At 45.6% G+C, this 25,054-nt stretch overlaps 1 protein-coding gene across 6 annotated transcripts in view; it reads right to left on the bottom strand.

Annotated features, from left to right (window-relative positions):
* Window positions 1-25,054, bottom strand: part of LOC143974349 (zinc finger protein 618-like) — a 236,860-nt gene that overhangs the window by 14,106 nt on the left and 197,700 nt on the right. For 5 of the 6 annotated variants that reach the window (XM_077475667.1, XM_077475636.1, XM_077475645.1 and 2 more), the window contains 6 exons: window positions 24,963-25,043; window positions 22,225-22,305; window positions 20,043-20,087; window positions 15,529-15,609; window positions 980-1,057; window positions 137-229 (listed from right to left, as the gene is read on the bottom strand). In XM_077475667.1, the coding sequence (XP_077331793.1) occupies window positions 137-229; window positions 980-1,057; window positions 15,529-15,609; window positions 20,043-20,087; window positions 22,225-22,305; window positions 24,963-25,043 (459 nt within the window). The remainder of the gene's footprint in view (window positions 1-136; window positions 230-979; window positions 1,058-15,528; window positions 15,610-20,042; window positions 20,088-22,224; window positions 22,306-24,962; window positions 25,044-25,054) is intronic. The other variant, XM_077475627.1, reaches the window with a different exon arrangement.

Raw genomic sequence — 25,054 nt, 5'->3', positions numbered from 1 at the left:
TCACTTTAGTGTATGCTCCCACAAATGATCATGTATTATAAAGTTTAAAGAAGCTATCCTAGCCCTATTCCCTGTGCATGGCAATCCACGGGAAGTTATGCCATAAGTCTGGTCATCAAGACACCTTGAGACATACTGTTTGTGTTGTTTCTTTGGGGTTGAGTCTTCCAATTCTCCTCTGCTGGCGGCAATGACCTGGACTGGTTGGTTGTGATACTGTTTTCGTCAGCTGAGAAAGAAGAAAAAAAGAGAGTTGGAATCCATAACTGATACAGGCAATGTCCATGTTGTGATGAGCATCAGGCAAAAATCTTGGCAGAAAAGACCAAAGATTGGATCTTCCTCTACAGACATTTTTGGTTAATAAGTATAAGTGTTAGAGGTCCAACGACCATGTCTTCCACAAGCCTGGCATGTGGAAGCTCTACTCTACCACTCCCAGCCAGGTGGGCTGATCACTCATCATCTCAATGAAGCAAGAAGATAGCAGGTTCAGCGTCACAGATGGAATTGCATACAGCCTGGGAGCATGAGAATTAGCATATTAAAATGATCTGTAAGTGATTTTGCTTTACAACATATTTAATTTAAAAGGAAAGGAAACAATTCAGTGTATAGAATACAAGCAACGAACATCTGGTCTTCAGGGGTCTCTCCACTCATATGCTGGGCAGGGGACATCAAAGGTTTTACATACCCATCTTTGTTATTTCCCAATATTGGCCTTTGTCTGCCAGCCATACAAAATGTTACTAAAAGGCAACACATCTCTTGTACTTTTCCATGCTTCCATTTCATTTGTTTTAATTTTTGTTTAAATGTAACAGAAGACAGACTGAGCACAAAAGCTCACATGCAGGTGCCCTAAGGTAATTTGGAGCCATACACAAAACCAGTTCTAACCACCATAAAACAAACCTATACACAAAAAAATCTTTATCGACAAGTAAAACGACAGTGAATCGGGAGTTCTTCTCACCGGCATGTGACTGCATGTGCTCCAGGAGGTTGTTGTAAAACTGGAACTGAATCCCGCAAGCCCCACAAGTGTACGGCTCTGTGAGAAAACAATTTGGGGTTTCAAAAAGAGTTCTCACAATCCAATCGGCTTTATCAATGTATCACAGAGGACTTACAGCTATCTATTATTTAAACACCGTGGGAAAGCCCCTTGAAACGCCCTTGTTTCTCTGAAGACTACAGGATGTCCATGACATTCTGGAGCTTTCTGGAGACGTGAAAGTAGGACAAAGGTTGTAATAGACTATCTACATACAGATAACCACATGATGCAATGAAGCATCACTCAAATGCCTGAAACTCTGCAAAATATATGTACACTATATAGACTGTAAATTTTATAAATGCTTCTGGATATGCTCTCTACAGCTAAAAAAAAAAGCAACAGATTCGATTCTCCTAACAAATTTATATTCACTCACTATGGAATGACTCTCTACTTCTGCTAGAAGTCTGTTCCAAGAGTCAACTACTCTTTCGGTAAAAATAATACTTTCTAAATTTAGTTTGGTAGTTTGAGGTCATGTTCTTTGAAATTGAAAATCCCGCTCGCGTGAAACCTATTCCAACCCTTCATGTACTTTGTGGTTTCAATCCTTTACCTTGGGTCTGTACATATCAAAGAGACTTTGTCACCCGACCATTAAATTCCTTCCAGATTTTGTGTGAATTTAGCATATTTTATCAATTTCATTGATCGGTGATAGCCTACTTTTGTGTAGCTACTCAAAAGCCCTGAGACTGCTGCTGGGTGCCATTTTGGATGTGAAGATGACTCAAAGCTTTAGAGATGTGGTAAAGACTCAAGTGACTCTCTATAATATTCCCCTTCATTCCTCCCCCCTCAGCCTCATTAATACAGAGCTGAAGGGAGGGGTGGAGGAGCTGGGCCACAAAAAAAAAAGGAGAGGCAATGACATACAATGATGGAGGGGCTGTGCTAGGGAATTCACTCTCCTAGAGTTGTCACATTTTCTAGCAAGTTCGAAGGCACAATAAAAGTGGATAAAGATCTATTATGGAACAACGCAATGCAAGTAAGCATTTAAAATACTTAATTTTTCTGTGCTTTTACCTGCTATTGTTGGTGGCTATCTCTGAACTTGTTACCTCACTGATATCCATTGTTTGTGAAGCCTCCAGAACTGGATACAATATTCTAAATTAGATCCATTGGGATCAGGACCTCTTTCTCTTGCTGGTTTTGCACCACAGAATTCTATTAGCTTTCGCCACTGCCTGGGCACGCCATTGGCTAATTCTGCAATATGAAATTAGCATGCCTAAATCTTTTTCTGCTGTAGTTTTGGCCAACACTGTACTCCTAAAATTGCACTCAATATGAGAGGATCCCCCCATCACTGAACTCCAGTTTCAACTGCTTTGACCAGTCTTCTTGATGACGGACATCCAGGGATGGGTCGAGGGATGAGATATACACAGAGTCGGACTTTAGCCCCCCTTCACACCACAGCCCCCCCCCTTTAAAGCAAAGCCCCCTCCTTTATATCAGTGTGCTTAGTTCCCCTTCACATCACAGTGCCCCTTCACATTAATGCAAAGGGGACTGCTCTGTAAAAGGGGCTGTGATGTGAAGGAGACTGCACTGTAAAGGGACCCTGTAATGATTACAGTGCCCCTAGCTATCATAGCCTCCTCCATCACAGTGCCTCCTGCAGTCTGCCCCCCCCCCCCCCATTTCCTCTCTAACATCACACATCGCTAATCTCTGCCTCCCCTGCACAGGACTGCTACCTTTAGCAGGGCCAAAGTTGTGATTAGTTTATGTGTCCTCTCCCGGCTCCCCCCGCCCACCCAACAATGTCGGCGGGAGGAGCTCTCCATTCCAATCTATAGCTCCCACCCTCTGCCCTGCTGATAGGATGAAATCGTCGGCTGGGCAGGCCGAGGAGCTAGGAGAGGACACACAGGCATGGCAGCACAGAAGGTAGTGAGCGGCAAGCGTGGTCTGATAGCCCTGTGCAGACCGTGGTCTCTGCTCACCTCCTGCTGTGCGGCCCAATCATCAACAGGCCGTGGACCGGCACCAGTCTGCGGCCCAGGGTTTGGGGACCCCTGCCATAGATCATACAAACATTTAGGCTATACTTATGAACAGAAAATAGAGACTTATAGGCACCTGTGGAACAACAAACTATTTGCACCTTTGAAAACCCTATCCATCAAGAGTTTATTGTGATGGGTTTGATCTAACAGCCCAACTCCCACCAAAACTTTTTTTTTTTTCTAATAACTTCAGGGTTAATCTTTCAATGCCAGATCAGGAAGTGATGGCAAATCTGTCCAACATGGACACATACAAGAAACCCTTAGCACAGCGAGGAAGGGTTAGAATGTCTAACTTATATTGCTGTCTGTACCTTCCTGTTCTGGTGACAACCCCATTTTGTCTAAAAGCTTCACCAGGACAGGAAGCAATGGAAAATCTCATCAATGAGGTCACAAAAGAGTTTTTACTCTTTCCCACTGTATCTAAAACAAACAAAAAAAAATGGTTGAAGCTAGGCTTTATCACGGTATGAAGGACAGTGTCTGATTTGACAAACCACAGTGCGATTTTATTTACTGTACCACAAGCAATGGAAAAATGTATTGTATATAAATACACCTTAAAGCCCCATACACACAGGCCGAATGTCCGACGACACCGGCTGGTTCAATAGAAACCGGCTGACATTGGGCCCGTGTGTACGACAGCCAGGCCAGCTTCTGTCGAAAAGGCATGACCAAAAAAGGCTTCCAATCAGATCCGATGATGTCAAACCAATGGCTGAGAGCACTGACCAAAATAATTCTGGGGGGGCGCCCCCCTGTCAGAACACAATAGAGCACCAGGGGAGATGGCTGTACTAACTTTGGATTGTTAGTGCAGCAGCTCCAACATGAAGGTCCGTTTTTTTTCCATTCAGCCCGCTGGGTTGAACAAAAAAAAATAAATAGTAGTGTGTACTAGGCTTAAGATTTCACAATACTATTATTAGTAAAACAGTTGCTGCTGCAAAGATTTGTTCCTGCAAATAGCTTTCTAATTCCTATGCTAACTAAAGCCAGAGGGAGAGCAGATCTGGCAGGAGGAATGAGATGCTTAGTGTAGGGTTATCAAGAAATCAAGTAGTGCAGTATTATTTGGCTGTCTGCCGTTACCTTGCGTGCTGATGCTATCTGCAATTTCCAGGGAGTCACCGTAACAGTCAGCAGTTGACAGTTTTTTCTTTTGCTTAATTAGATAGAACCAGTGGAGAGATACCGATCGTAGGATGACAGATAAGACCTGGAGGACAGCTGAGATATCCTCAAAAGGCCAAATCACACAGATTTAGTATGGGAATTGAAAAACAATGCCAGACAACATGTAAAAGCATTCAGTGGGATATTAATGCAGTATTAAACACCAAGAGCAAACATTGTATCACAGCTTGCCAATTCTTAGATGTGATGGCTGCATTTGTTTTATTTTTTAGGCTTTCTTTCTTTTACTGTCACATGGCAATCTAGCCAGCAGGGGCGGACTGACCATTTGGCCACTCGGCCATTGCCCGAGGGCCCCGAGCCACTAGGGGGCCCCATCAGGGTTGCCAGCCTCAGTAAAACCAGGGACAGTATGTAAAACTCTGTGTTTTTTTAACATCTGTCTCTGAAATGTCCCTTATCGACATCCTTTTGGTCTAAAAATCCAGAGATTATAGCTGCCCCACCTCTCCAGTACCTTCTCATCCAATAGAAACCTGTCTGTGTATACTGTGTGTACATGTATGTGTATATTGTGTGATTGTATACTGTGTGTGTGTATACTGTGTGGCCCCATAATCTCCTATTGCCTGGGGGCCCCATAATTTCCTATTGCCCAGGGGCCCCATGAGTTGTCAGTCCACCCCTGCTAGCCAGTAAGTCTTTTTTTCAAAAGAACACGCTCTCCTGCAGATATATCAGTTACAGCATGGGGTACTCAACCTTTTGAAGAGCGAGGGCCACTTAAGTAATTTGGTAACCGGTCACAGGCCTCGTGTAATGTAAACAAGTCCTTACTGTTCTGAACCCCCTTTTCACACAGGGTGGAATCCGCTTGCTTGACAAGGGATCCATCCCAATCACCTGCTGAGCAGAGTGGGCAGATGACAGGTCCGTATCCGCTTCTCATATGTAGAGCGGACACGGACACAGCCTGCTGCTCTGCTCTATGGGCTCTCTGATTTTCTTAGACATAGGGGAACAGATCCTCTTCCATTTTCTTTTTTTAGCAGATCAGATTGGAGTTAGGTGGGTGTAAACCGACATCCGTTAACATCTGCTGCTCCACCGAGTAGAACAGAGGGTCCGCCTGAAAAACGGACAGGCGGGGCCGATTGGACCAATTGATGTGCTGCAATTTACCATGATCGAAAAAACAAAGGAAAAGAGGCCACAGGGATAGTACGGGTAAGGGTTTTAGTGAGTATCAATGAAGTAAAGAAGTATAGAAAATGTAAGAAAAATAACAATTTTATTCAAAAAATATATAAAAATATGAAATGGAATATTCTCTGTCTGAATCAAGTCATCATCTTGTACCAGCATCATATGAATTGTAATCAGATATTTCTAACATTACAGCATATATCTTCATACCCTGAAGAAGGAATTGTAATGATTTTCCCGAAACATGCTGCGTATCCTGTCTTGTTAAGCCAGGTGGTGCTCTTGCTATAGAGAGTCTCTCTGACCTCCCTCACGGGAGATTTAGCTGTACTGTATTGACCTATGTATTGTTTTATTATTTATTAATATTTTTATATATTTTTTGAATAAAATGTTATTTTTCTTACATTTTCTATACTTCTTAACTTCATTGATACTCACTAAAACATTTACATTTATACTCACTAAAACCCTTACCCGTACCATCCCCGAGGCCTCTTTTCCATTGTTTTTTCTATTTTTCTGGGACGTGGTTTGGGTTATGGTATTGCTGGTAGGGCATTTCCATTTCTCTTGCAGTTTACCATGATGAGCTTTTTTTATTGACTGATGTAAACCTTTATCCCAAAAGGGAAAACAAGGTTTGCTGTAACTGCTTATAAAGTCTTAGCAGGAGTTTGGCTTTAATTTGCTAGTTTATCTAAATCTGCTAGTACATCTAACACGCCCTTCCCCCCAGACTGACAATGCTGCTGTCCAAATGTGACCCCTATGTTCCTTAGTCCAGAGTGGGGGCACTGTAATAAAGGAAGAGAGTTACTGGCCAGATCACCAGATGAAAACAGAGGGAAAAAGCTTAAAAAAAAAAGAAAAACAAATGCAGCCACGACATCGAATGACTAGTAAGCTGCAATGTATCACATTTATGGTTTGTGCTTAATACAGATGTAATAATATCCAGTAAATACTATATAAAGTTCAGTCAGTTGTTACGTTAATTTGAGCATTGTGTAATCCTCTGCAGAATAAGCACATAAACCTCTATGCAGAATCACCCACAAGCTTGTCACAGTCTAACTTCCAGGGCAAATGTTCTAACAGGTGGGAACACTGGAATAGGTCAGCAAAATGGCAGCAAGGTTGTGTTCCAGCATCACCGGAATGTGGATCATCACATTGAAGACATTAGATGCAGAGGACAAATGGAATTTGGATGAGCCTGGATGAAAAACCAAAGTGTAGGAGGTTCTCCTTGTATTTATCTCAAAGCTTAAAGAAGATTTATCATTTTCATTTTTCATAGTTCTGTCCTCCATGGGACAAACTACATGTAAAACTTTATCCCATGTAGTTAGGTGCTTTAATAGCAGTAAAATAAATACTCTTGCACACAAATGTGTTGCCCAGGCAATCCAAAGTTCAGAGTGGATTATATCTTTAGGCCTTGCTGTCCTCCAGGATAGGGGTATCCTAGCAGTCAAAAAAGAGAATAGAAAAAAAAGAGGGCGCACCAGCCTTTTGCATTATCCTTTGATATATTTATTAGAAGAAAAAGTATTAAAAACTACTAACAAGGATGGAAAGAAAACCACAATGTAACAGTCTTTGGATTATGACAATTCGTCTACTGGTAGCAGTCTCCAGATCCTAGAGAAAGGACATGCAAACCACTGCTGGTTAACGCGTTTAGAAGGATTGCCTTCTTCCTTAGAGCCTAGCAGTGTTATCTCCTACAACTACTTGTATAGATATGTTCATCTACAAGGCACATCTCTAGTAACCCTCCAGGAGAGCGCTTCTCCTAGGGGGTTGCTTGATGCGACGAGGAGCCGCGAGAGCTGCCGAGGGACCCCAGAAGAGAAGGATTGGGGCCCCTCTGTGCAAAATGAGTTGCACAGTGGAGGTAAGTATGACATGTTTATTATTTAAAAAAAAAAAACACAAAGGTTTACAATCACTTTAACCACTTGCCGACTGTATACTGAATATATATGGCAGCAAGGTGCCTCTCCTGTACAGAATCACGTACCTGTTGGTGTGCAAGTGCGCCGCCCTGCTGTGATTAGACAAAGCAGGAACCCGCTGATCATTCGGGACACAGGCAGAAGGGCGATCTGTCTATGTAAACAAGGCAGATCGCCATTCTGTAAGAAGGTAAGGTTGTGGTCCTGTGTTCCTACAAAGCAGGAACACAGATCTCTGCCTTTCTATAGTACAAGCACCTCCCACACATTTAGTAAGCACTCCCTAGGCACACATTTAACCCTTTGATCGCACCTGATGTTAACCCCTTCCCAGCCAGTGTCATTAGTACAGTGATATTGTGTGCATATTTTTAGCACGGATCACTCTATTAGTGTCACTGGTCCCCAAAAAGTGTAACTTGGTGTCCGATTTGTCCGCCATAATGTAGAAGTCATGCTATAAGCCACTGATTGTCACCATTACTAATAAAAAATAAATAAATAAAAATTGCGTACATATATCCCATAGTTTGTGGACTCACAATATGTAGCAGAATATATATTAGCCTAAATTAATGAAGACATTTTTTATTTTATTGGATATGGTTTACAGCAGAAAGTAAGAAATATAGTTAGTTTTTCTTTTTTAAATTGTCGTTTTGCTAAACCGTTTGCCGACCAGCCCCTTCATTATACTGCGGCAGGTCGGCACGATCCTGTAAGCCGTCGCAGCTGTACATCGGCTCCTTTAAGTGGGATAGCAGGTCGCAATGACCGCCGGCCACGTGCGATCACGGGCACGAGAAGCAGAACAGGGATGTGTGCATGGATTACATGGAGGTTTGTAGGGGTTTGTTCCCTGTTCTTGAGGCTCAACAGGAGGTAGCACCTTGAATGCACCTGTTCTGGATCAGATTCTGTATCGATCAACAATGGGCTATTGGGACCTGCCTGCTTTATCTTAAAAAATTTTGACTTAACAAAAAGCATTCAAAAAGGCATTCAAAAAGTCCACACAGTCCTTTTACATAGTCTGGGGCTTAGTCATCTCAAATTTGATTGTACCTTTAAAAACATGATTAAAAATTCATTTGGGTATAGTGTAGCATGACCGCGCAATTGTCATTCATAATGCGACAGCACTGAAAGCTGAAAAAAAATTTCTACAAAAAAATAAATGCACATTATTGCAGGAAAAAAATGTGCATTTGTTGTTCATTTCACAGGGCTTGCAGAGCATTGTACCTGTGATCAGTGGATCACCGGTGCAAAGTCGGGCTCCTGCAGACGCATCCTCCGACTTTCTGCCCTTTCTGTTAGGCTAGATCCACGCAGTCTGTCTGCTAAGGTCTGCCCGTCAGTTTTTCAGGTGGACTTAATCAGGCCATCTATAGCTCTCTATGGAACGGCAGATGTCAGTGGACATGTGTCACCTGACACCCGCCGGTATCCGATCCTGTCTGCCAAAAACAGCGGATCGGATGACAGTTGGATGAAAATGGACAGGCAGTCCGTTTCCATCTGAGGTTAGAAGGAATCAAGTTGGATCTTTCAGATCTCCTGGCTACAGAAGAAGTAGTTGCCCCTTTCCTCCCCTTAGTCCAAAATGTCTTTCAAAATAGATTAACACAAATAAAATAAATAAATAAAACTACCAGATACTGACTGAATGAACAAACAAAATATGCTCTGATAAAGCAGTGGTCCTCAACCCTGTCCTCGGGGCCCACTAACAGGCCAGGTTTTATGTATTACCTTGGGAAGATGCAGACTAGACTACTGTAATCACTGAGCAGCAAATGATATCACCTGTGATGTATTTCAGTTATCTTGCAAACCTGGCCTGTTAGTGGGCCCTGAGGACAGGGTTGATGACCACTATGATAAAGGATCTAGACATTACAATGTGTTGCCCTGTGCAAAGGACTAGCCTTAAAACGTTTTTACACTCAAAAACAAAAATTCATTATATTGTAGTTGCCCAATTCTTGAATGTGATGGCTGCATTAGCTTTCTATTTTCGGCTTTATTTCCTTTATTTTCACCTGGTGATCCAGTCAGTAAGTCTGTTATTTTTCAACTACCTTTAACAGACCAAGCTAACCATACAAAGTAGCAGCTAGAGGGTTAAGACAAACCATTTATTGCTAATGGGTGCTTAGTGATTAGCTTTTAGTTATTCATGTAAAACCTTTATCCCAAAAGGAATAAAACGGTTTGCCGTAACTGCTTGTAAAGCGTTAGCTGGAGTTCAGCTTCACTTTGTTAGTCAAGGTTACCTAAATATGCTATTCTAACTAGCTAACTAGCCTCCCGAGACTGACAATACTGCTGTCCAAAGGTGTCTGCTTTACTACTTCATTTAGAATGCAGACACCCGACTGACAGTATTACTGGCAGGATCACCAGGTGAAATAAAGGAATAAAAAACAAAAAACAAATGCAGCCACCACATTTAAAGTAGTTGTAAAACCATATTCATGAAATTTGAACTAAGCACATATATCTGTAGTGTTTTCTTATCTCCCTCCAAAGCTTTAAGTGTCGTTTCTCTCTGGTGCTCTGTTCCTCTGTTATCATTGTAAGTCACTTCTGACAAGTTCTCCCACACATGAGATAACAGCAGCTGAAAATTTGTGTTGGGGAGGGAGATTAGCAAGGAGCTTGTCTATTCAGACTACATCTCTGCATGTTCCTTTGATCCTCTGCCTATGTGGAGGGGGGGGTGTGAACCTTTCCTCCAATCAGCGCTCTCACAGTGTAAGCCCAGACTCCACACCCACTGCTGAAAGAGGAACAAAGATTTCTAACACAATGTGCACTTTCCAAAGAATGTAAAAAGTGGAAGACAGCAGATACACATGTAAAACTTATGTAGGGAGATCTGTTTCATCTCTGTGTATCATCTGAGGCTGTTTACTAATACCTAAAGTGGTTGTAAAGTGAACAGCAAAATATTACTTTTGGTTGGTAATTGTACAAAGAAGTGTGCTTTACTACCAGCACTCCTGAGCTCCACCACTGTCCATGAGCAAGCATACAGGGAGAAACCCTGCACAACAGAAAGTGCTGTATAAGTCCTAACCAAGCTTCATTGTTTGTAAGTTGATATCCAAAAATGTAAATGTTGACCAAATAGAAAATGTATGCAAAATGTAGGCATGTTTCTTTCGCTTGTCTGTTCGCTCCAAGCTTTCTCTATACAAACTATACAAGGATACAAGTTATCTCTGATACATTTTTGTAAGGCCCCTTTCACACTGACAGAGTCCGCCTGCTCAGCATGGGATCTCTCAGCTGATTCCCGCTGAACAAGCGAATGGCAGATCCCCGATGATGCAGAGTCCGGGGCTTTTTTCAGTGGGAACGTGGGGGAGCGCAGTACTGGCACCTCCAGCACTGAATGCATGCAATGGCAAGGGATGCAGGGCCTACTGATGCTAGCTGCTGGGGGATCTATTTTTGCAAGGCAGAGGGCCCATTGTTGCTGGTGGGGGGTCTACTGTTGCTGGGTCTTATGTGGTGGAGGGTCAGTTGTTGCTGGGAGGGATCTAGTGATGCTGGCTGCAGGGAAATCTTTTGTTGCAGCTGGGGGTGGAGGTATTTTGTTGGGGCAGATCCATTATTGCTGGCTGCTGGAGAGTCTGTTGGAGGTATTTTGTTGGGGGAGATCCATTATTGCTGGCTGCTGGAGAGTCTGTTGGTGCTGACTGCAGGGAAAACTGTTATTGCTGCTGGGGGGTCTTTTATTTCTGGGGGGGGGGGTATTTTGTTCCATTGTTGGGATCGATTGTTGCTGGCCACATAGGATTTTACTGCCTTTCCTGTTATCATTAACAAATTCTATACAAATTACTTAGTACCACAATTGTTCCTTGGTTCTGCATTCTCTAAAAGGGGCAGTACTGGGAGGTGGGTAGGGGGTGGAACCATGGAACGGTGCAGGAGGTGTGTATGGGGTGTAGACCAGGGGTGACTCGGAAAGGGGGAGTTCCTGCACCTATTGTCTGAGAAAAAAGCCCTGCCTAATTCTATTTTTGACTTTGGTTGGGCGTTTTATGCGTCTCAACAATCAATGATTCCAACTCCTAACCTAATCACTACAGTGAGCCAATAACGCCTAAACGTCCCCCAATACTTAAACCAACACTAAACTAAAAGGTTTAAAAGAAAATCTATTCAAATATTCTTAACCTTCTATTAATCTTAGGCCGCGTACACACGGGCGGACTGTTCGCCCAACCTTGTCCGCTGAACAGTGTTTGGGCGGACAGTCCGCCCGTGTGTGGGCTTTCAGCGGACAGTTTCAGCGGACAGTTGGACGAACAAAGTCTTTCGGAAATTCCGAAAAACTGTCCGCTGAAACTGTGTTTGAGCGAACAGTCCGCCCGTGTGTGGGCCTGTCCGCTGTACTTTCGAAATGAGCGGACTGTTCCCGCTCGGAAAGTCCGCCCATTTCGAGCGCGTGTACAGGTAGGCGGGGCCCGCGAAGGAGACGTCGCGGGCTCCGCCGCCTGGAATGGGCTTAAAGGGGAACCCCAACGCCGAAAAAAATCAGCGTGGGGGTTCCCCCAAAGTCCACACCAGACCCTTGTCCGAGCACGCTACCCGGCCAGCCAGGAAAGGGGGGCGAGCGAGCGCGCCCCCCCTCCTGAGCCGTACCAGGCCGCGTGCCCTCAACATGGGGGGGTGCCTTGGGGAAGGGGGGGCCGCGCGGCCCCCCCACCCCAAAGCACCTTGTCTCCATGTTGATGAGGACAAGGGCCTCTTCCCGACAACCCTGGCCGTTGGTTGTCGGGGTCTGCGGGCGGGGGGCTTATCGGAATCCGGGAGCCCCCTTTAAGAAGGGGGCCCCCGGATACCGGCCCCCCACCCTATGTGAATGAGTATGGGGTACAATGTACCCCTACCCATTCACCTGTGAAATAAAGTACAAAAAAAAACACAACACAGGGAAAAAATATTTTATTGCACAGCTCCGGGGGTCTTCCGTCTTCGGGGGTCTTCTCGCCGGACTCCTCCGCTATCTGTGTGTAGCTCTTTTACTAGCGGAGGAGTCCGGCTTTCTTCCTCCCCGCCGCCGGCCTCTTCTCCCGACTTCGGGGGTCTTGTCCCCCTCTTCGGTTCTTCTGCCGGGCCACCGCGCCTTCTTGTAGCTCTTTTACAGGCGGTGGCCCGGTCTTCTGTCGCCGCTGCCTTCCGTTCTTCTGTCGCCGCCTTCGGTTCTTCTGCCGGGCCACCGCGCCTTCTTGTAGCTCTTTTACAGGCGGTGGCCCGGTCTTCTGTCGCCGCTGTCGTCGCCGCCGCCGCCTTCCGTTCTTGTTCTTCTTCTTGTTCTTCTTCTTCTTCTCCTGGAGATGTTGACTCGACGAGCTCTCCGGCCGGAATGCCAGAGCCGCGCTGTGCGGTCACTTATATAGTGACAATGGGGCGGTGTCACATGGTATATGTCACATGGGTTGGTCACATGGGTTGATGTCACATGGGGACTATGACATCGTAAGGGGGCGGGGTCACCATGTGACCAACCCATGTGACATATACCATGTGACACCGCCCCATTGTCACTATATAAGTGGCAGCGGAGCGTGTCCCTGGCATTCCGGCCGGAGAGCTCGTCGAGTCAACATCTCCAGGAGAAGAAGAAGAAGAACAAGAAGAAGAACAAGAACGGAAGGCGGCGGCGGCGACGACAGCGGCGACAGAAGACCGGGCCACCGCCTGTAAAAGAGCTACAAGAAGGCGCGGTGGCCCGGCAGAAGAACCGAAGGCGGCGACAGAAGAACGGAAGGCAGCGGCGACAGAAGACCGGGCCACCGCCTGTAAAAGAGCTACAAGAAGGCGCGGTGGCCCGGCAGAAGAACCGAAGAGGGGGACAAGACCCCCGAAGTCGGGAGAAGAGGCCGGCGGCGGGGAGGAAGAAAGCCGGACTCCTCCGCTAGTAAAAGAGCTACACACAGATAGCAGGGGAGTCCGGCGAGAAGACCCCCGAAGACGGAAGACCCCCGGAGCTGTGCAATAAAATATTTTTTCCCTGTGTTGTGTTTTTTTTTGTACTTTATTTCACAGGTGAATGGGTAGGGGTACATTGTACCCCATACTCATTCACATAGGGTGGGGGGCCGGTATCCGGGGGCCCCCTTCTTAAAGGGGGCTCCCGGATTCCGATAAGCCCCCCGCCCGCAGACCCCGACAACCAACGGCCAGGGTTGTCGGGAAGAGGCCCTTGTCCTCATCAACATGGGGACAAGGTGCTTTGGGGTGGGGGGGCCGCGCGGCCCCCCCTTCCCCAAGGCACCCCCCCATGTTGAGGGCACGCGGCCTGGTACGGCTCAGGAGGGGGGGCGCGCTCGCTCGCCCCCCTTTCCTGGCCGGCCGGGTAGCGTGCTCGGACAAGGGTCTGGTGTGGACTTTGGGGGAACCCCCACGCCGATTTTTTTCAGCGTTGGGGTTCCCCTTTAAGCCCATTCCAGGCGGCGGAGCCCGCGACGTCTCCTTCGCGGGCCCCGCCTACCTGTACACGCGCTCGAAATGGGCGGATTTGCCTCCTCCTTACGTGGGCGAGTCCGTTCATTTCAAAAGTTGAGCGAACTGTTTGCCCAACCTTGTTCGTCAAACAGTCCGCTCGTGTGTGGGCAAGTCCGCTCATGCAAATTTTGAGCGGACTGTTTGCCGAAACTGTTTGACGAACAAGGTTGGGCAAACAGTCCGTGCGTGTGTACGCGGCCTTAGTCTCTTCCAAATTCCTTTTTTTTTTTTTTGCTGTAATCCAGCTGTTAGAAGATAGTCGATGGCCCCACTGTATGAAGGAACTTGGATATTATCTCTTGCTCACTGCTGAGATGGACTAGTACTATGAACTATGGGATCTGTAGCATGCATGGCCAAAGCACATGGGTACAACTAACATACACTGCTCATTCCAAACAGTGCTGAAAAAGGAGAGTTTCGAAGCTCACGGAGGACTTTACAAGAAGGCAGATAAACACAGAAAAAAAACGTATTTCATAAAAAGTAGATTACAGGACCATTAAGTAGTGGATGTGTATGGGTTATTTTTGCAAAATAGGGATATTGTTCAGTGCCACTTTAACCAAAGCATAGAACCTCCAAGCTTAACACCAACCTAAAACCCAAATTGAGTATTTAAACCAAAAAGTCTGGTGTATACTTACTTTCCACACTGTATCGTTTCCCTTTACCACTTTTTAGCAATTTGTAAATAATTTGAAACTAAGTGCATGAACGCATTTATATGTATTTATTTTTAGGTGGTAAAACTGGCCTGTTCTAATTCACTGCACAGCTATGACATACTGTCATTCTGTTTTTCCCTTGCACAGCCAATGGGTGAATGAAAAGCACACATGGAGACTACATCAAATTACTGGCAACCCCTACATAACATGATCCTCACCACACCACTGTGATCAAAGCAGCCTAGGTATTAAAGTGGTTATAAAGCCTAAACTTTTTTTAAAGTACAAAAATGTTAAGGTATTGAATTTGCCACAACCCCTCCCCCTATTGTACTTACCTGAACCCTCATTCTACCCAGCTCTGTGCACATCTGCAGCTCTTCTCTCCCCTCACTTCCAGATCTCACTGGCTTTCATGGAGCACCGGGAGCCACTGGCTCCCAGTGCTGTCAAAGCCAGTGATGAGGGAGTGGGGGGCGGGGCCAAGTCCCGCTGTCTGTGTCAATGGATGCAGCAGCAGGCTCGGGAGCATACATGAATGCCCCTATGGGAAGCGGCTTCCCGTGGGGGAGCTGGACAGAGAGGAGGAGTTAGGAGTGCCAGCCGGGGACCTAAGAAGAAGAGGTTCAGGGCTGCTTTGTGCAATTCCTTAGCATAGAGCAGGTAGGAATAGAGATGTTTATTTAAAAAAAATGCCTTTACAATCGCTTTAACATCCTATACATACCTATAAGAAACAGCATAAACAGCTGTTATGCAAACCCACGTAATGACATAGAAAGATTATGTGCACACCATATCAGTGTTTGACCTTGCCAGAGTAATCCGCTGTGGCTATCAGAGTGATATACAGTGTCGGAACAGGTATATTGATGATATTTCTTGGAAACACCATAGATAACACCTTTTATCTGTCATCTCATGCTTACCTTCTGCTTTTCCACTCTTCTCCTCTTTAACCAGCTTGTTGTTTTCCTCTTTTCTTTTTATTTTTTTCTTCCATCCCTTGCCTGAAGGAGGTTAAATAATATATAAAAAAACACAAAGATTATCCTTTTGTTTTTGAGGAAGCTAAATTTATTTTTGTGACTGTAACCCAATAGGACTTTAAGAAAAGTGTATTTTTGGCATTCACAAGATGTCCCAATATTCTTTATATCAGAGAGAAAATTTACATTTTTCTTTTCCTTAACAAATAAAAAAATTGTCACAATTTAACAAAAGCCAAAACTTTTGTTTTGGATAGAGTAAAAAAAGGTTAAAACGAATTACTCTTTTTTTAACTTCTTGTCAAAAGAGAGGAGAAAAAAAGCGAGAGGATTTTGCGGGGATTTCCTCTCTTACAAAATGGTCACCACTAGTGTCGTCCCAGTTGGAATATTTTTCCTATATTGCAGAGAAAGTGACCATTAAAAATTGTTCTTCGCTTTCAGTTCCAGTGACGATGGTCACCAGGACAAAAAGAGAAATTAAGTCCCCCAGCTGGAACATAGACGGCAACGAAAAACTTGAGAGCTTCTAACCGTTGTATACCAAAGGTAGGTATGTACACCAAAATCACAGAAGTTGGACTGCAGACAGTTTTTTTAGTAGGAAGATGCAAAATGCAAACAGAATATTTACATGGGAAAGCTTAGCAATGTTTTTGTACAATACGAGAACTGCATTGTACCAGGGACAATATTGTCATCAGGGGCGGACTGACCATTTGGGCATTGACCGAGGGCCCCATGCCACTAGGGGGCCCCATCAGGGTTGCCAGCCTCAGAAACCCAGGGACAGATTGTAAAAATCTGGGTATTGTTACATCTGTCCCTGAAATGTCTGACACAGACATCATTTTGATGTAAATTTTCGGAGGCTATAGCTGCTCTACCCCTCCACTACCTCCTCTGCCAATGGGAACACAGGGTACATGCCTCCTTCCCCCACGTGGCTTCTTTGAATACAGAGCAGGAGAGGCCGACATCTTGAGGAGAGGGAGGTGGGGACACAGCCTGCAGTGTGGGATGGACTTCAGGCTGATGCAAGGCAAACTGACTAACTTGGCTGAGTTAAATGTAGTTTTATCAGCGCTTCCTCTGGTGAGCAGAGGGGGAGGCTGTGTTTCCTCTAGCAGAGCTCCCGTCTCCGAAGCTGTTAGATCGTTTTTCTTTGTGTGAGAAGTGCACTTCTCCTGGGGGAAGGATGTTCTGAACTTCTCCCCCAATCTCTGCTACATCTCCCTACTGATTACCTGCCCACCACTACACAGGCACATCATCCTCCTCTCCTGTATTACCACCAAATGTGTCTATGAGCTGCTGGGGCATGACAAGTGCCAGGATGTCAGGAGATGGGGGCAGCAGCAGAGCGTTAGGCTGATTTCTAGATGAAAAGTGCTGGTGTGTGTGTATACTGTGTGTGTGTATACTATGTCTGTATACTGTGTGTATATTGTGGCTGTATACCGTGTGTGTGCCTGTGTGTATACTGTGTGTGTGTCCGTTTACTGTGTCTGTGTATACTGTGTCTGTATAACGTGTGTGTGTGTCTGTGTGTATACTGTGCGTGTCCGTGTCTGTATACTGTGTATGTGTATACTGTGTATAACGTGTGTATACTGTGTGCGTGTCTGTGTGTATACTGTGTGCGTGTCTGTGTGTATGTCTGTGTGTATACTGTGTGCGTGTCTGTGTGTATACTGTGTGCGTGTCTGTGTGTGTGTCTGTATACTGTGTGTATGTCTGTGTGTATACTTTGTCTGTATACTGTGTATGTGTCCGTGTTAGTATATTGTGTCTGTAAACAAAAGGTGACTCTCTGGGGGCTCTGCCATAGGGTGCCACTGTGGGGGCTCTGTCGTAAGGGGAGATTCTGATGTAAGGGGGGACTGACTCTGCGGACTGTGATGTATAGGGAGAATGTTGGGACTTTGGTGTAAGGGAGGACTGTGATGTGAGTGTGGCGCTAATCCCGACTGCTGTACTCTATATGTTTTGTTTGTTACTTACTCCTGACCCACGTACTCTGTACATTATACTGTACATAGACCTGACCAAGGTGTTGTCTCAAAAGTTGCTGGTTTTACTTAAAGGGATTGTAAAGTCTTGTTTTTTTATTTCTTTTTATATAACAAGCATGCTATACTTACCTTCTCTGTGCAGTTGGTTTTGCACAGAGCAGCCCAGATCCTCCTCTTCTCGGGTCCCTCTTCCCTGCTCCTGGCCCCTCCCTCCTATGGAGTGCCCCCACAGCATGCACCTTGCTGGGGGCCCCAAAATCTCCTATTGCCCGGGGGTGTCCCCATGAGTTGTCAGTCTGCCCCTGATTGTCATTAAGACACTAACTACACACAGTCACTGAATATAACTTACTGTAAACTTTCCAAGTACAAATGGTATATCTAATAGACAAACGGCTAAAATACAAGTAAAGCAGTGTCCTGGTGTACTAAAAAGTGAGGGTGTATTAGGTGATCACCAAAAAAAGGGTAGGAGGTTCCCATAATCCCTGAAACGTTGATCACCAAGTTCTCCTGCACCCTAGGTATAAGATTTATCTGATTTACTTGTTCGAGTTTAACTTCCTCCTAATTGTGTAATGCAGATTTGCAATGGCAGGTAGTATGGACTCCCATCCATGTGTCCATGGCAGTCTGCGGTTATGTGCCGAGAGCGCACTCATTGCTTGCTGCCAGCACATTGACTAAGCTGTCTCCAATGGTTCTTGGTCAAGGCTTCTGATCGGGAGCAAGAGCAATTGACTCCTAATGACACGACTCCCGTGAGAGCCACTTTCCTGACAAATGGACCCTGCGTGGCTCTGAAGCATTGCCGGATGTGTACTGTGTGAACATGTAAATAAAGCTTTGGACCCTTCAGAGGAATCCTTGGCGTGCTGATGACATGTCTACATTCAGATTCTCTGTGGTTTCCAGCCGGTGGTCATTACAGCATCCAGCATTTTTACAGCAATTTCCATGAAGGTGTGCAGAGGGAATATTGCAATTGGTCCTGTGAGAGCCAATCACATTGGTCACGTGATTAGGAAGTCAATTTGCTTCCATGCACCAAAGCCGATTTAAAGGGCACTGGGAGGTGGTGTGAAGGAGTTAAGCAGCCATAATGATTGTGTTTTATTTAAAAAAAAAAAAAAAAGCTGTTGAATAGAATATAGGTGTGCAAACCAAGTCTCAACAAGAAGTTCTAACTGTTCCTTGTTCTATCCTAAACAAAGATTGGCTTTAGTTACACATTGACAACGTGAATATTATCTGTTTGTGTTAATGTTTTGAAACCTTGTATCTATGTACAGCTTGTAAATATATAGAGTAAGCTTTCTGGTCTTTAGCATTACACAGTAGTAGTACCCAATCATTTCACCTTCTTAAAACAGGTCTATGGGTCAATTGCAATTCTAAGGTTAGCAATAGTCTCAGAAAAGCCACCTGAAATGTGATGTGTGATATGACTTCTGCCTGTTGGCTGTAGCTCCAGGACCCAATGGGTTTTTTTTTCCTGCAGATTACCCATGGACTACAGTGCCATATGCCCTATATTTTTCCCATCCTTTGGAAAACATATGCATCATGCAGGTTGCAAAGTGATACCTAGCAAGTTATAACTAAGCGATAAAAAGCACTTTGACCATATAAAACATTGTTATTGCCTCCTCGGGTAGTCCTAAACAGCACAGTCATGCCCCATGTCCCCATCATGGGGCATCATGCTCAGAAACATTACAATAGAGAATGCAGATGGAGAGGGGTTAAAGAAGGGTTTCACTCAACACTACGTAGTTGAGTACTGGTGTTGATAAAGGCTCTCAAGAATTATTGCAGAGGGAAAACTGGAGCTTATATTATAAAAAACCTGTCAAAACCTTCTGGTTTAGACAGAAAATATGTTTTCCTTACTACTATTCCTTACGCCCCTTTCACACAGGCTGTCCGATCAGGTCCGCCTATCAGTTTTTCAGGTGGACCTGATTAAACCTTGCATGCTCCCCTATGGAGCGGCAGACGTCAGCAGTGACATGTCCACTGACATCTGCTGCTATGCGATCTGATCCTGTCCACCAAATCCAGAAGGATGGTGGTCCTATTGTCCATCCATCTGGTGGACCGGATGAAAAACAGACAGGCGGTCCATTTTCCCCATAGAGGACAGTGGGATTGTGTCCATCTCGGCTCTGCAGACCTCAACGGAGACAGGCCTGTCTTCAGTGGAGCGATCCCTCACTGCAAGCGGAGTCTACCAAATGGAGGCGCCCATGTGACAGGGGGCACCTTCTCAGGCTGTACTGTTGCAAAAGACACATGAAATAGATTGGGCTGCACATGGCTACTAAGGCAACTGTGTCAATCAGCAAGATGTGAGATGCATTTTACAAATGTGTGCCACATGTAAGTACAAACACATGAATTATTCAAAGATATTGGTATAAAAAAATTCAAACAAACCTTGCATGACTGGAAATGGACTTGAAATCATGGGGCTAGGAGATTCTGAAATGACAAACATTGACAGGGCTCTCAATCCAGCTTTACTGTGTTATTATTATATAAAACTGCTAACATAACCTACACAGCAGTGTGGTGAACACAAAGGATTGCATAGCAGCTGCACGACTGCAATGGCTTCTAAGATTTTGAGAACCCCGTCTTTGAAGTTTACAGTTTAACCGTCTATGTATGTGAAAAGAAATACAGAATACTTTATTAATCCCAAAGGGAAATTGGGATAGATGGGGGAGGAAAGAGGGAGGGTGGGGAGAGGTATTAGTTTTACAAGAAAGGGACAAGCTGGAGAGAGAGAGGAGGATAGAAACAAAGAAAGGGAGGGAAGATATAGGACAGGGGTGGGGGCCACATTTGGCCCGCGGAGCCCTCTGATGTGGCCCGTGACCTCCTTCTGTGGGATGGCAGATTGGCAAGCCCAGATCATGGGTTGCAGACCCGCCATCCCAGAGCATCTCTGTTGTTAATGAAGCTGGCAGAGCAAGCAGCTGTGGAGCAGAGCTGTATAAGCTGATGCTTCCTGTCAACCCGCCTGCTCTGCTCATTGTGCCCCACAACTGGTTGCCAAGTCGCTTAAGTGGCCTTCGCACTTCAAAAGGTTGGGCACCCCTGATATAGGAAGAATGGACAGGCTGGAGAGAGAAAAAGAAGAACAGGGAAGTAAGAGAGAGATAGGAAGAGTTGAGAAGCAGGAGATACAATAAAAGTGAGAGGGGGAAAAAGGGGGGGGGAGAGAGGGGGAGGGGGGAGAGAGAGGGGGAGGGGGGGAGAGAGGGGGTGAGGGGGAAGAGAGAAAAGGGGGGAGGGAGAGAGGAGGAGAGAGGGGGGAGGGAGGGGAGAGAGAGGGTGGAGAGAGGGTGGAGGGAGAGGGGGGGGAGAGAGAGAGAAGGGGGAGGGAGAGAGAGAGAGAGAGAGAGAGAAGGGGGAGGGAGAGAGAGAGAAGGGGGAGGGAGAGAGAGAGAAGGGGGAGGGATGGAGAGAGAGAGAGAGGGAGAAGGGGGAGGGATGGAGAGAGAGAGAGAATGGGGGGAGAGAGAAATGAGGGGAGGGAGAGAGAAGGGGCGGGGAGAGAGAGAAGGGGGGGAGAGAAGGGGGGAGGGGGAGAGAGAGGAGGGATGGGGAGAGAGAGGGTGCAGGGAGAGGGAGAGAGAGAGAGAAGGGGGAGGGAGAGAGAAAAGAGGGGAGGGAGAGAGAGGGGGAGAGAGAGAGAGGGGGGAGAGAGAGAGGGGGAGGGAGAGAGAGAGAGGGGGAGGGGGAGAGAGAGAGGGGGAGGGGGAGAGAGAGAGAGAGGGGGTGGGTGGGAGAGAGAGATAGAGAGGGGGAGGAGAGATAGAGAGGGGGAGGAGAGATAGAGAGGGGGAGGAGAGAGAGAGAGAGAGAGAGGGGGGGGGGGGGAGAGAGAGAGGGGCTAGAGAGGGGGAAGTAGTATTTTGGCAGGTATTTTTTAAGCCACTCTTTCAACCAAGGTGCCCTAAAAGTTTCTTCAGGGGTGTCTTGGCAAAATGCCTACAAATTGCCAAAAGATTGTATATAAGCCAGTGGGTGGATCAAGCCTGCCTGCAAAGCCACAGGTTTTCATTGGGTACCTCCAGCATCCTACCAACCAATAAAGGAGGACGTCGGCCACCTGCACATGACCCTTGTGTGCCGCTCTCCATCACTACTGAGGTCACATTAGTTGTGTGAGGAAGAGAAACAGAGATATTTACTAAAACTGGTGCAGCTGTGCATAGTAACCAGTCAGCTTCTAACATCAGCTTGTCCAAATAATCTTTGACAATAAAACCTAGAAGTGGATTGGTTACTATTCAGTTTTAGTAAATCTCTCCCATTGGTATACTAGTCAGTACCAGTGTGCAAAGGTGTGTTTGCTTTGGAGGAATAAAATCACCTCTAATGTTGGGTGTCCTACGTGTGAGGATGTTGCTGTGTTATGTAAAACCATTATGTTTTGTTATGCAGAATTTTAAAGGGAGCCTTGACTGAAAAAAGATTGATAAACGCAGGTTTAAGCAAATGTTAAAAACTAGCCATAATTTTGTGCTCAACAGCATCACCCAGTGGTGTAATTTAGTATGATCCTTCAATTTAACTATACATGTACACACATTCAGGAATAACTTACCTTTCTGCCAACTTGCTCCTCCTCCGCTTCCTCCTCCTCCGGCCATATCGGACATCCCTGCACGAGTTCGACTTGAGCCAGCTGCAAACACAAAGTTACTAAAAACTTGACTGAGCACGGCATGTATGTCTACACAAAAAAAACTCATGCAAATGCAGAAATTCTACAGCCTTTCCTAGGAATAATTGTTAACTTTGTGCCCCTTGGCAAACACCGATGTGTCCACAACTTTACATCCAGTTTGTGGCAAATCCTCAGCTTGTCATATCTAAGGAAATCTGAACCTCCGGAAGTTCCGGTTGCCGTGGAGCGCACGCTACACCTGCGGACCCGGAAATAAGCTGATGCCTGTATTCTATCTATGACTCGTGAGTTATTCATGATAACAGCGTGGCTGCGTTTACATTAGCGGTACTTCACATGGTTCTTTATTTTTCTTTATCTCGGTATATGCACTCCCTTGGAATACTCTGAGAACTCTGTGGATGGAATACTTTTTACATCATCTCTATTTTTACAGATTAAAGCTGTGTCCGACCCCTGGACTGAAAAGCTGAGGGTCTAGCAACTCTGGTGAGTGGGGTTACCAGAGGGGATCATTGCCTTAAAGGCTCCTGTTTTCATCACATCCTGCTGAGAGCATCTAGCACTATTATATTGAACTTCACCTTGATATGCTAATCATATATATATATATATATATATATTATATGATCACTATTGTATAAGTTAAGCACTTTATTTATTAGCACTTTATTCCGCTTGCGCAGTTTTTTAATTTGTCATTCACTGTACCATACAGGCCTGGTTGGTGGAGTGCTGCAGATATAGTTGCTCTTTTGGAAGGTTCTACTCTCTCCACAGAGAAATGCTGGAGCTCTGTCAGAGTGACCATTGGGTTCTTGATCACCTCCCTAAGGCCCTTCTCCCTTAATTGCTCAGTTTGGTTGGGTAGCCCGCTTTGGAAGAGCCCTGGTGGTTCCAAACTTCTCATGTTTACAGATGATGGCGGCCACTGTGCTTATTGGGACCTTCAATGCTGCAGAAATGTTTCTGTAGCCTTCCCTAGATCTGTTCCTCGATACAATCCTGTCTCAGAGGTCTACAGACAATTATTTGGACTTCATGGACTGTTCTCTGATATGCACTGTTAAGAGCCAGTTCACACAGGGGCGACTCAGATCCGACTTCAGGTCGCCCCTAGTCACCTTAAGTCGCGCTACATGTAAAAATCAATGTACGTGAATGAGAGCCGTCTTAATGCACACTACTGAAGTCGCTCCAACTTCAGAAAAGGTTCCTGTACTACTTCTATCGGATTTGTAGGCGACTGGTACCCATTGATTTCAATGGAGGTCGCCTCCAAGTCAGACTTCCGTCTATACAGAGGCAACTCTCACATAATTATCAGCTCTCAAAAGGGAACTCCACACTAAATTTATTTAAAAATTTGGCGTGGGTTCCCCCTCCGAGAGCATAACAGGCCCTTAGGTCAGGTATGGATTTTAAGGGGAACCCCCTACGCCGTGGGGGTCCCCCCCAGATGCATACCAGACCCTTATCCGAGCATGCTACCTGGCCAGCCGGGAAAGGGGGTGGGGATGAGCAAGCGCCCCCCTTAGCCGTACCAGGCCGCGTGCCCTCAACATGGGGGGGTGCGCGGCCCCCCCACCCCAAAGCACCTTGTCCCCATGTTGATGAGGACAAGGGCCTCTTCCCGACAACCCTGGCCGTTGGTTGTCGTGGTCTGTGGGCGGGGGGCTTATCGGAATCCATGAGCCCCCTTTAATAAGGGGGCCCCCAGATCCCGGCCCCCCACCCTATGTGAATGAGTATGAGGTACAATGTACCCCTACCCATTCACCTGTGGAAAAAAAAAACCACACAAGGGTTATAATAGTTTATTGCACAGCTCCGGGGGTCTTCTCGCCGGAATCCTCCGCTATCTTCTGCTAGCTCTTTTACTAGCGGAGGAGCCCGGCTTTCTTCTTCACCGCCGCCCTCTTCTTTCGACTTTGGGGGTCTTGTCCCCCTCTTCGGGGGTCTTGTCCCCCTCTTCGGTTCTTCTTGCCAGGCCACCGCGCCTTCTTCCAACTCTTTTACAAGCGGTGGCCCGTTCTTTTTTTTATTTTATTTGGCGTGGAGTTCCCCCTTGAGAGCTCATTTTCTGATTGGCCACGGCAAAAGTCGCCTGGCCTGGGGCAACTTAAAGTCGTGCTGTAAGTCGCCCCAAGTCGTGTTGATAAGTCGTGTCCAAGTTGCCTCCAAAAGTCGTGTTAAAAGTCGTGTTGCCCCTGTGTGAACCGGTTCTTACTGTGGGACCTTATATAGACAGGTGTGTGCCTTTCCAAGGCATGTCCAATCAAGTTGTAAAAACATCTCAAAGATGGAAACAGGGTGCACCTGAGCTCAATTTTGAGTGTCATGACAAAGGCTGTGAATACTTATGTGATTTTTTGTTTTTGTTTTTATTTTTAATAAATTTAAGACGATTTCAAAACAAACTTCTTTCACGTTGTCATTATGAGGTATTGTTTGTAGAATTTTGAGGAAAATAATGAATTTAATCAATTTTGGAAAAGGCTGTAACATTACGAAATGTAGAAAAAGTGAAGCACTGTGAATATTTTCCGGATGCACTGCAAAACTCAACATTACTTCCTTTACTTTACTATACTTGTTTATATCAAGTATAAAATTACCAGTGGAAATGGGAATTGCTTCATGCACCTACTCACCACTAGAATGCTGGGAATTGCTGTTCGCTTCCTCATAATTGTTGGGTTGCTTTGCTTCCATATCTTGGTTGAATATACTTTCTGGTAAGAAA

The sequence above is a fragment of the Lithobates pipiens genome, unplaced genomic scaffold, assembly GCF_037356315.1.
Source record: "Lithobates pipiens isolate NorthernLeopardFrog02 unplaced genomic scaffold, aLitPip1_a1.2 Scaffold_1, whole genome shotgun sequence".
NCBI classification, from domain to species: Eukaryota; Metazoa; Chordata; class Amphibia; order Anura; family Ranidae; genus Lithobates; species Lithobates pipiens.
The sequence above is the reverse complement of the archived record's forward strand: the minus strand, read 5'-3'. Positions and strand labels throughout refer to the sequence as shown.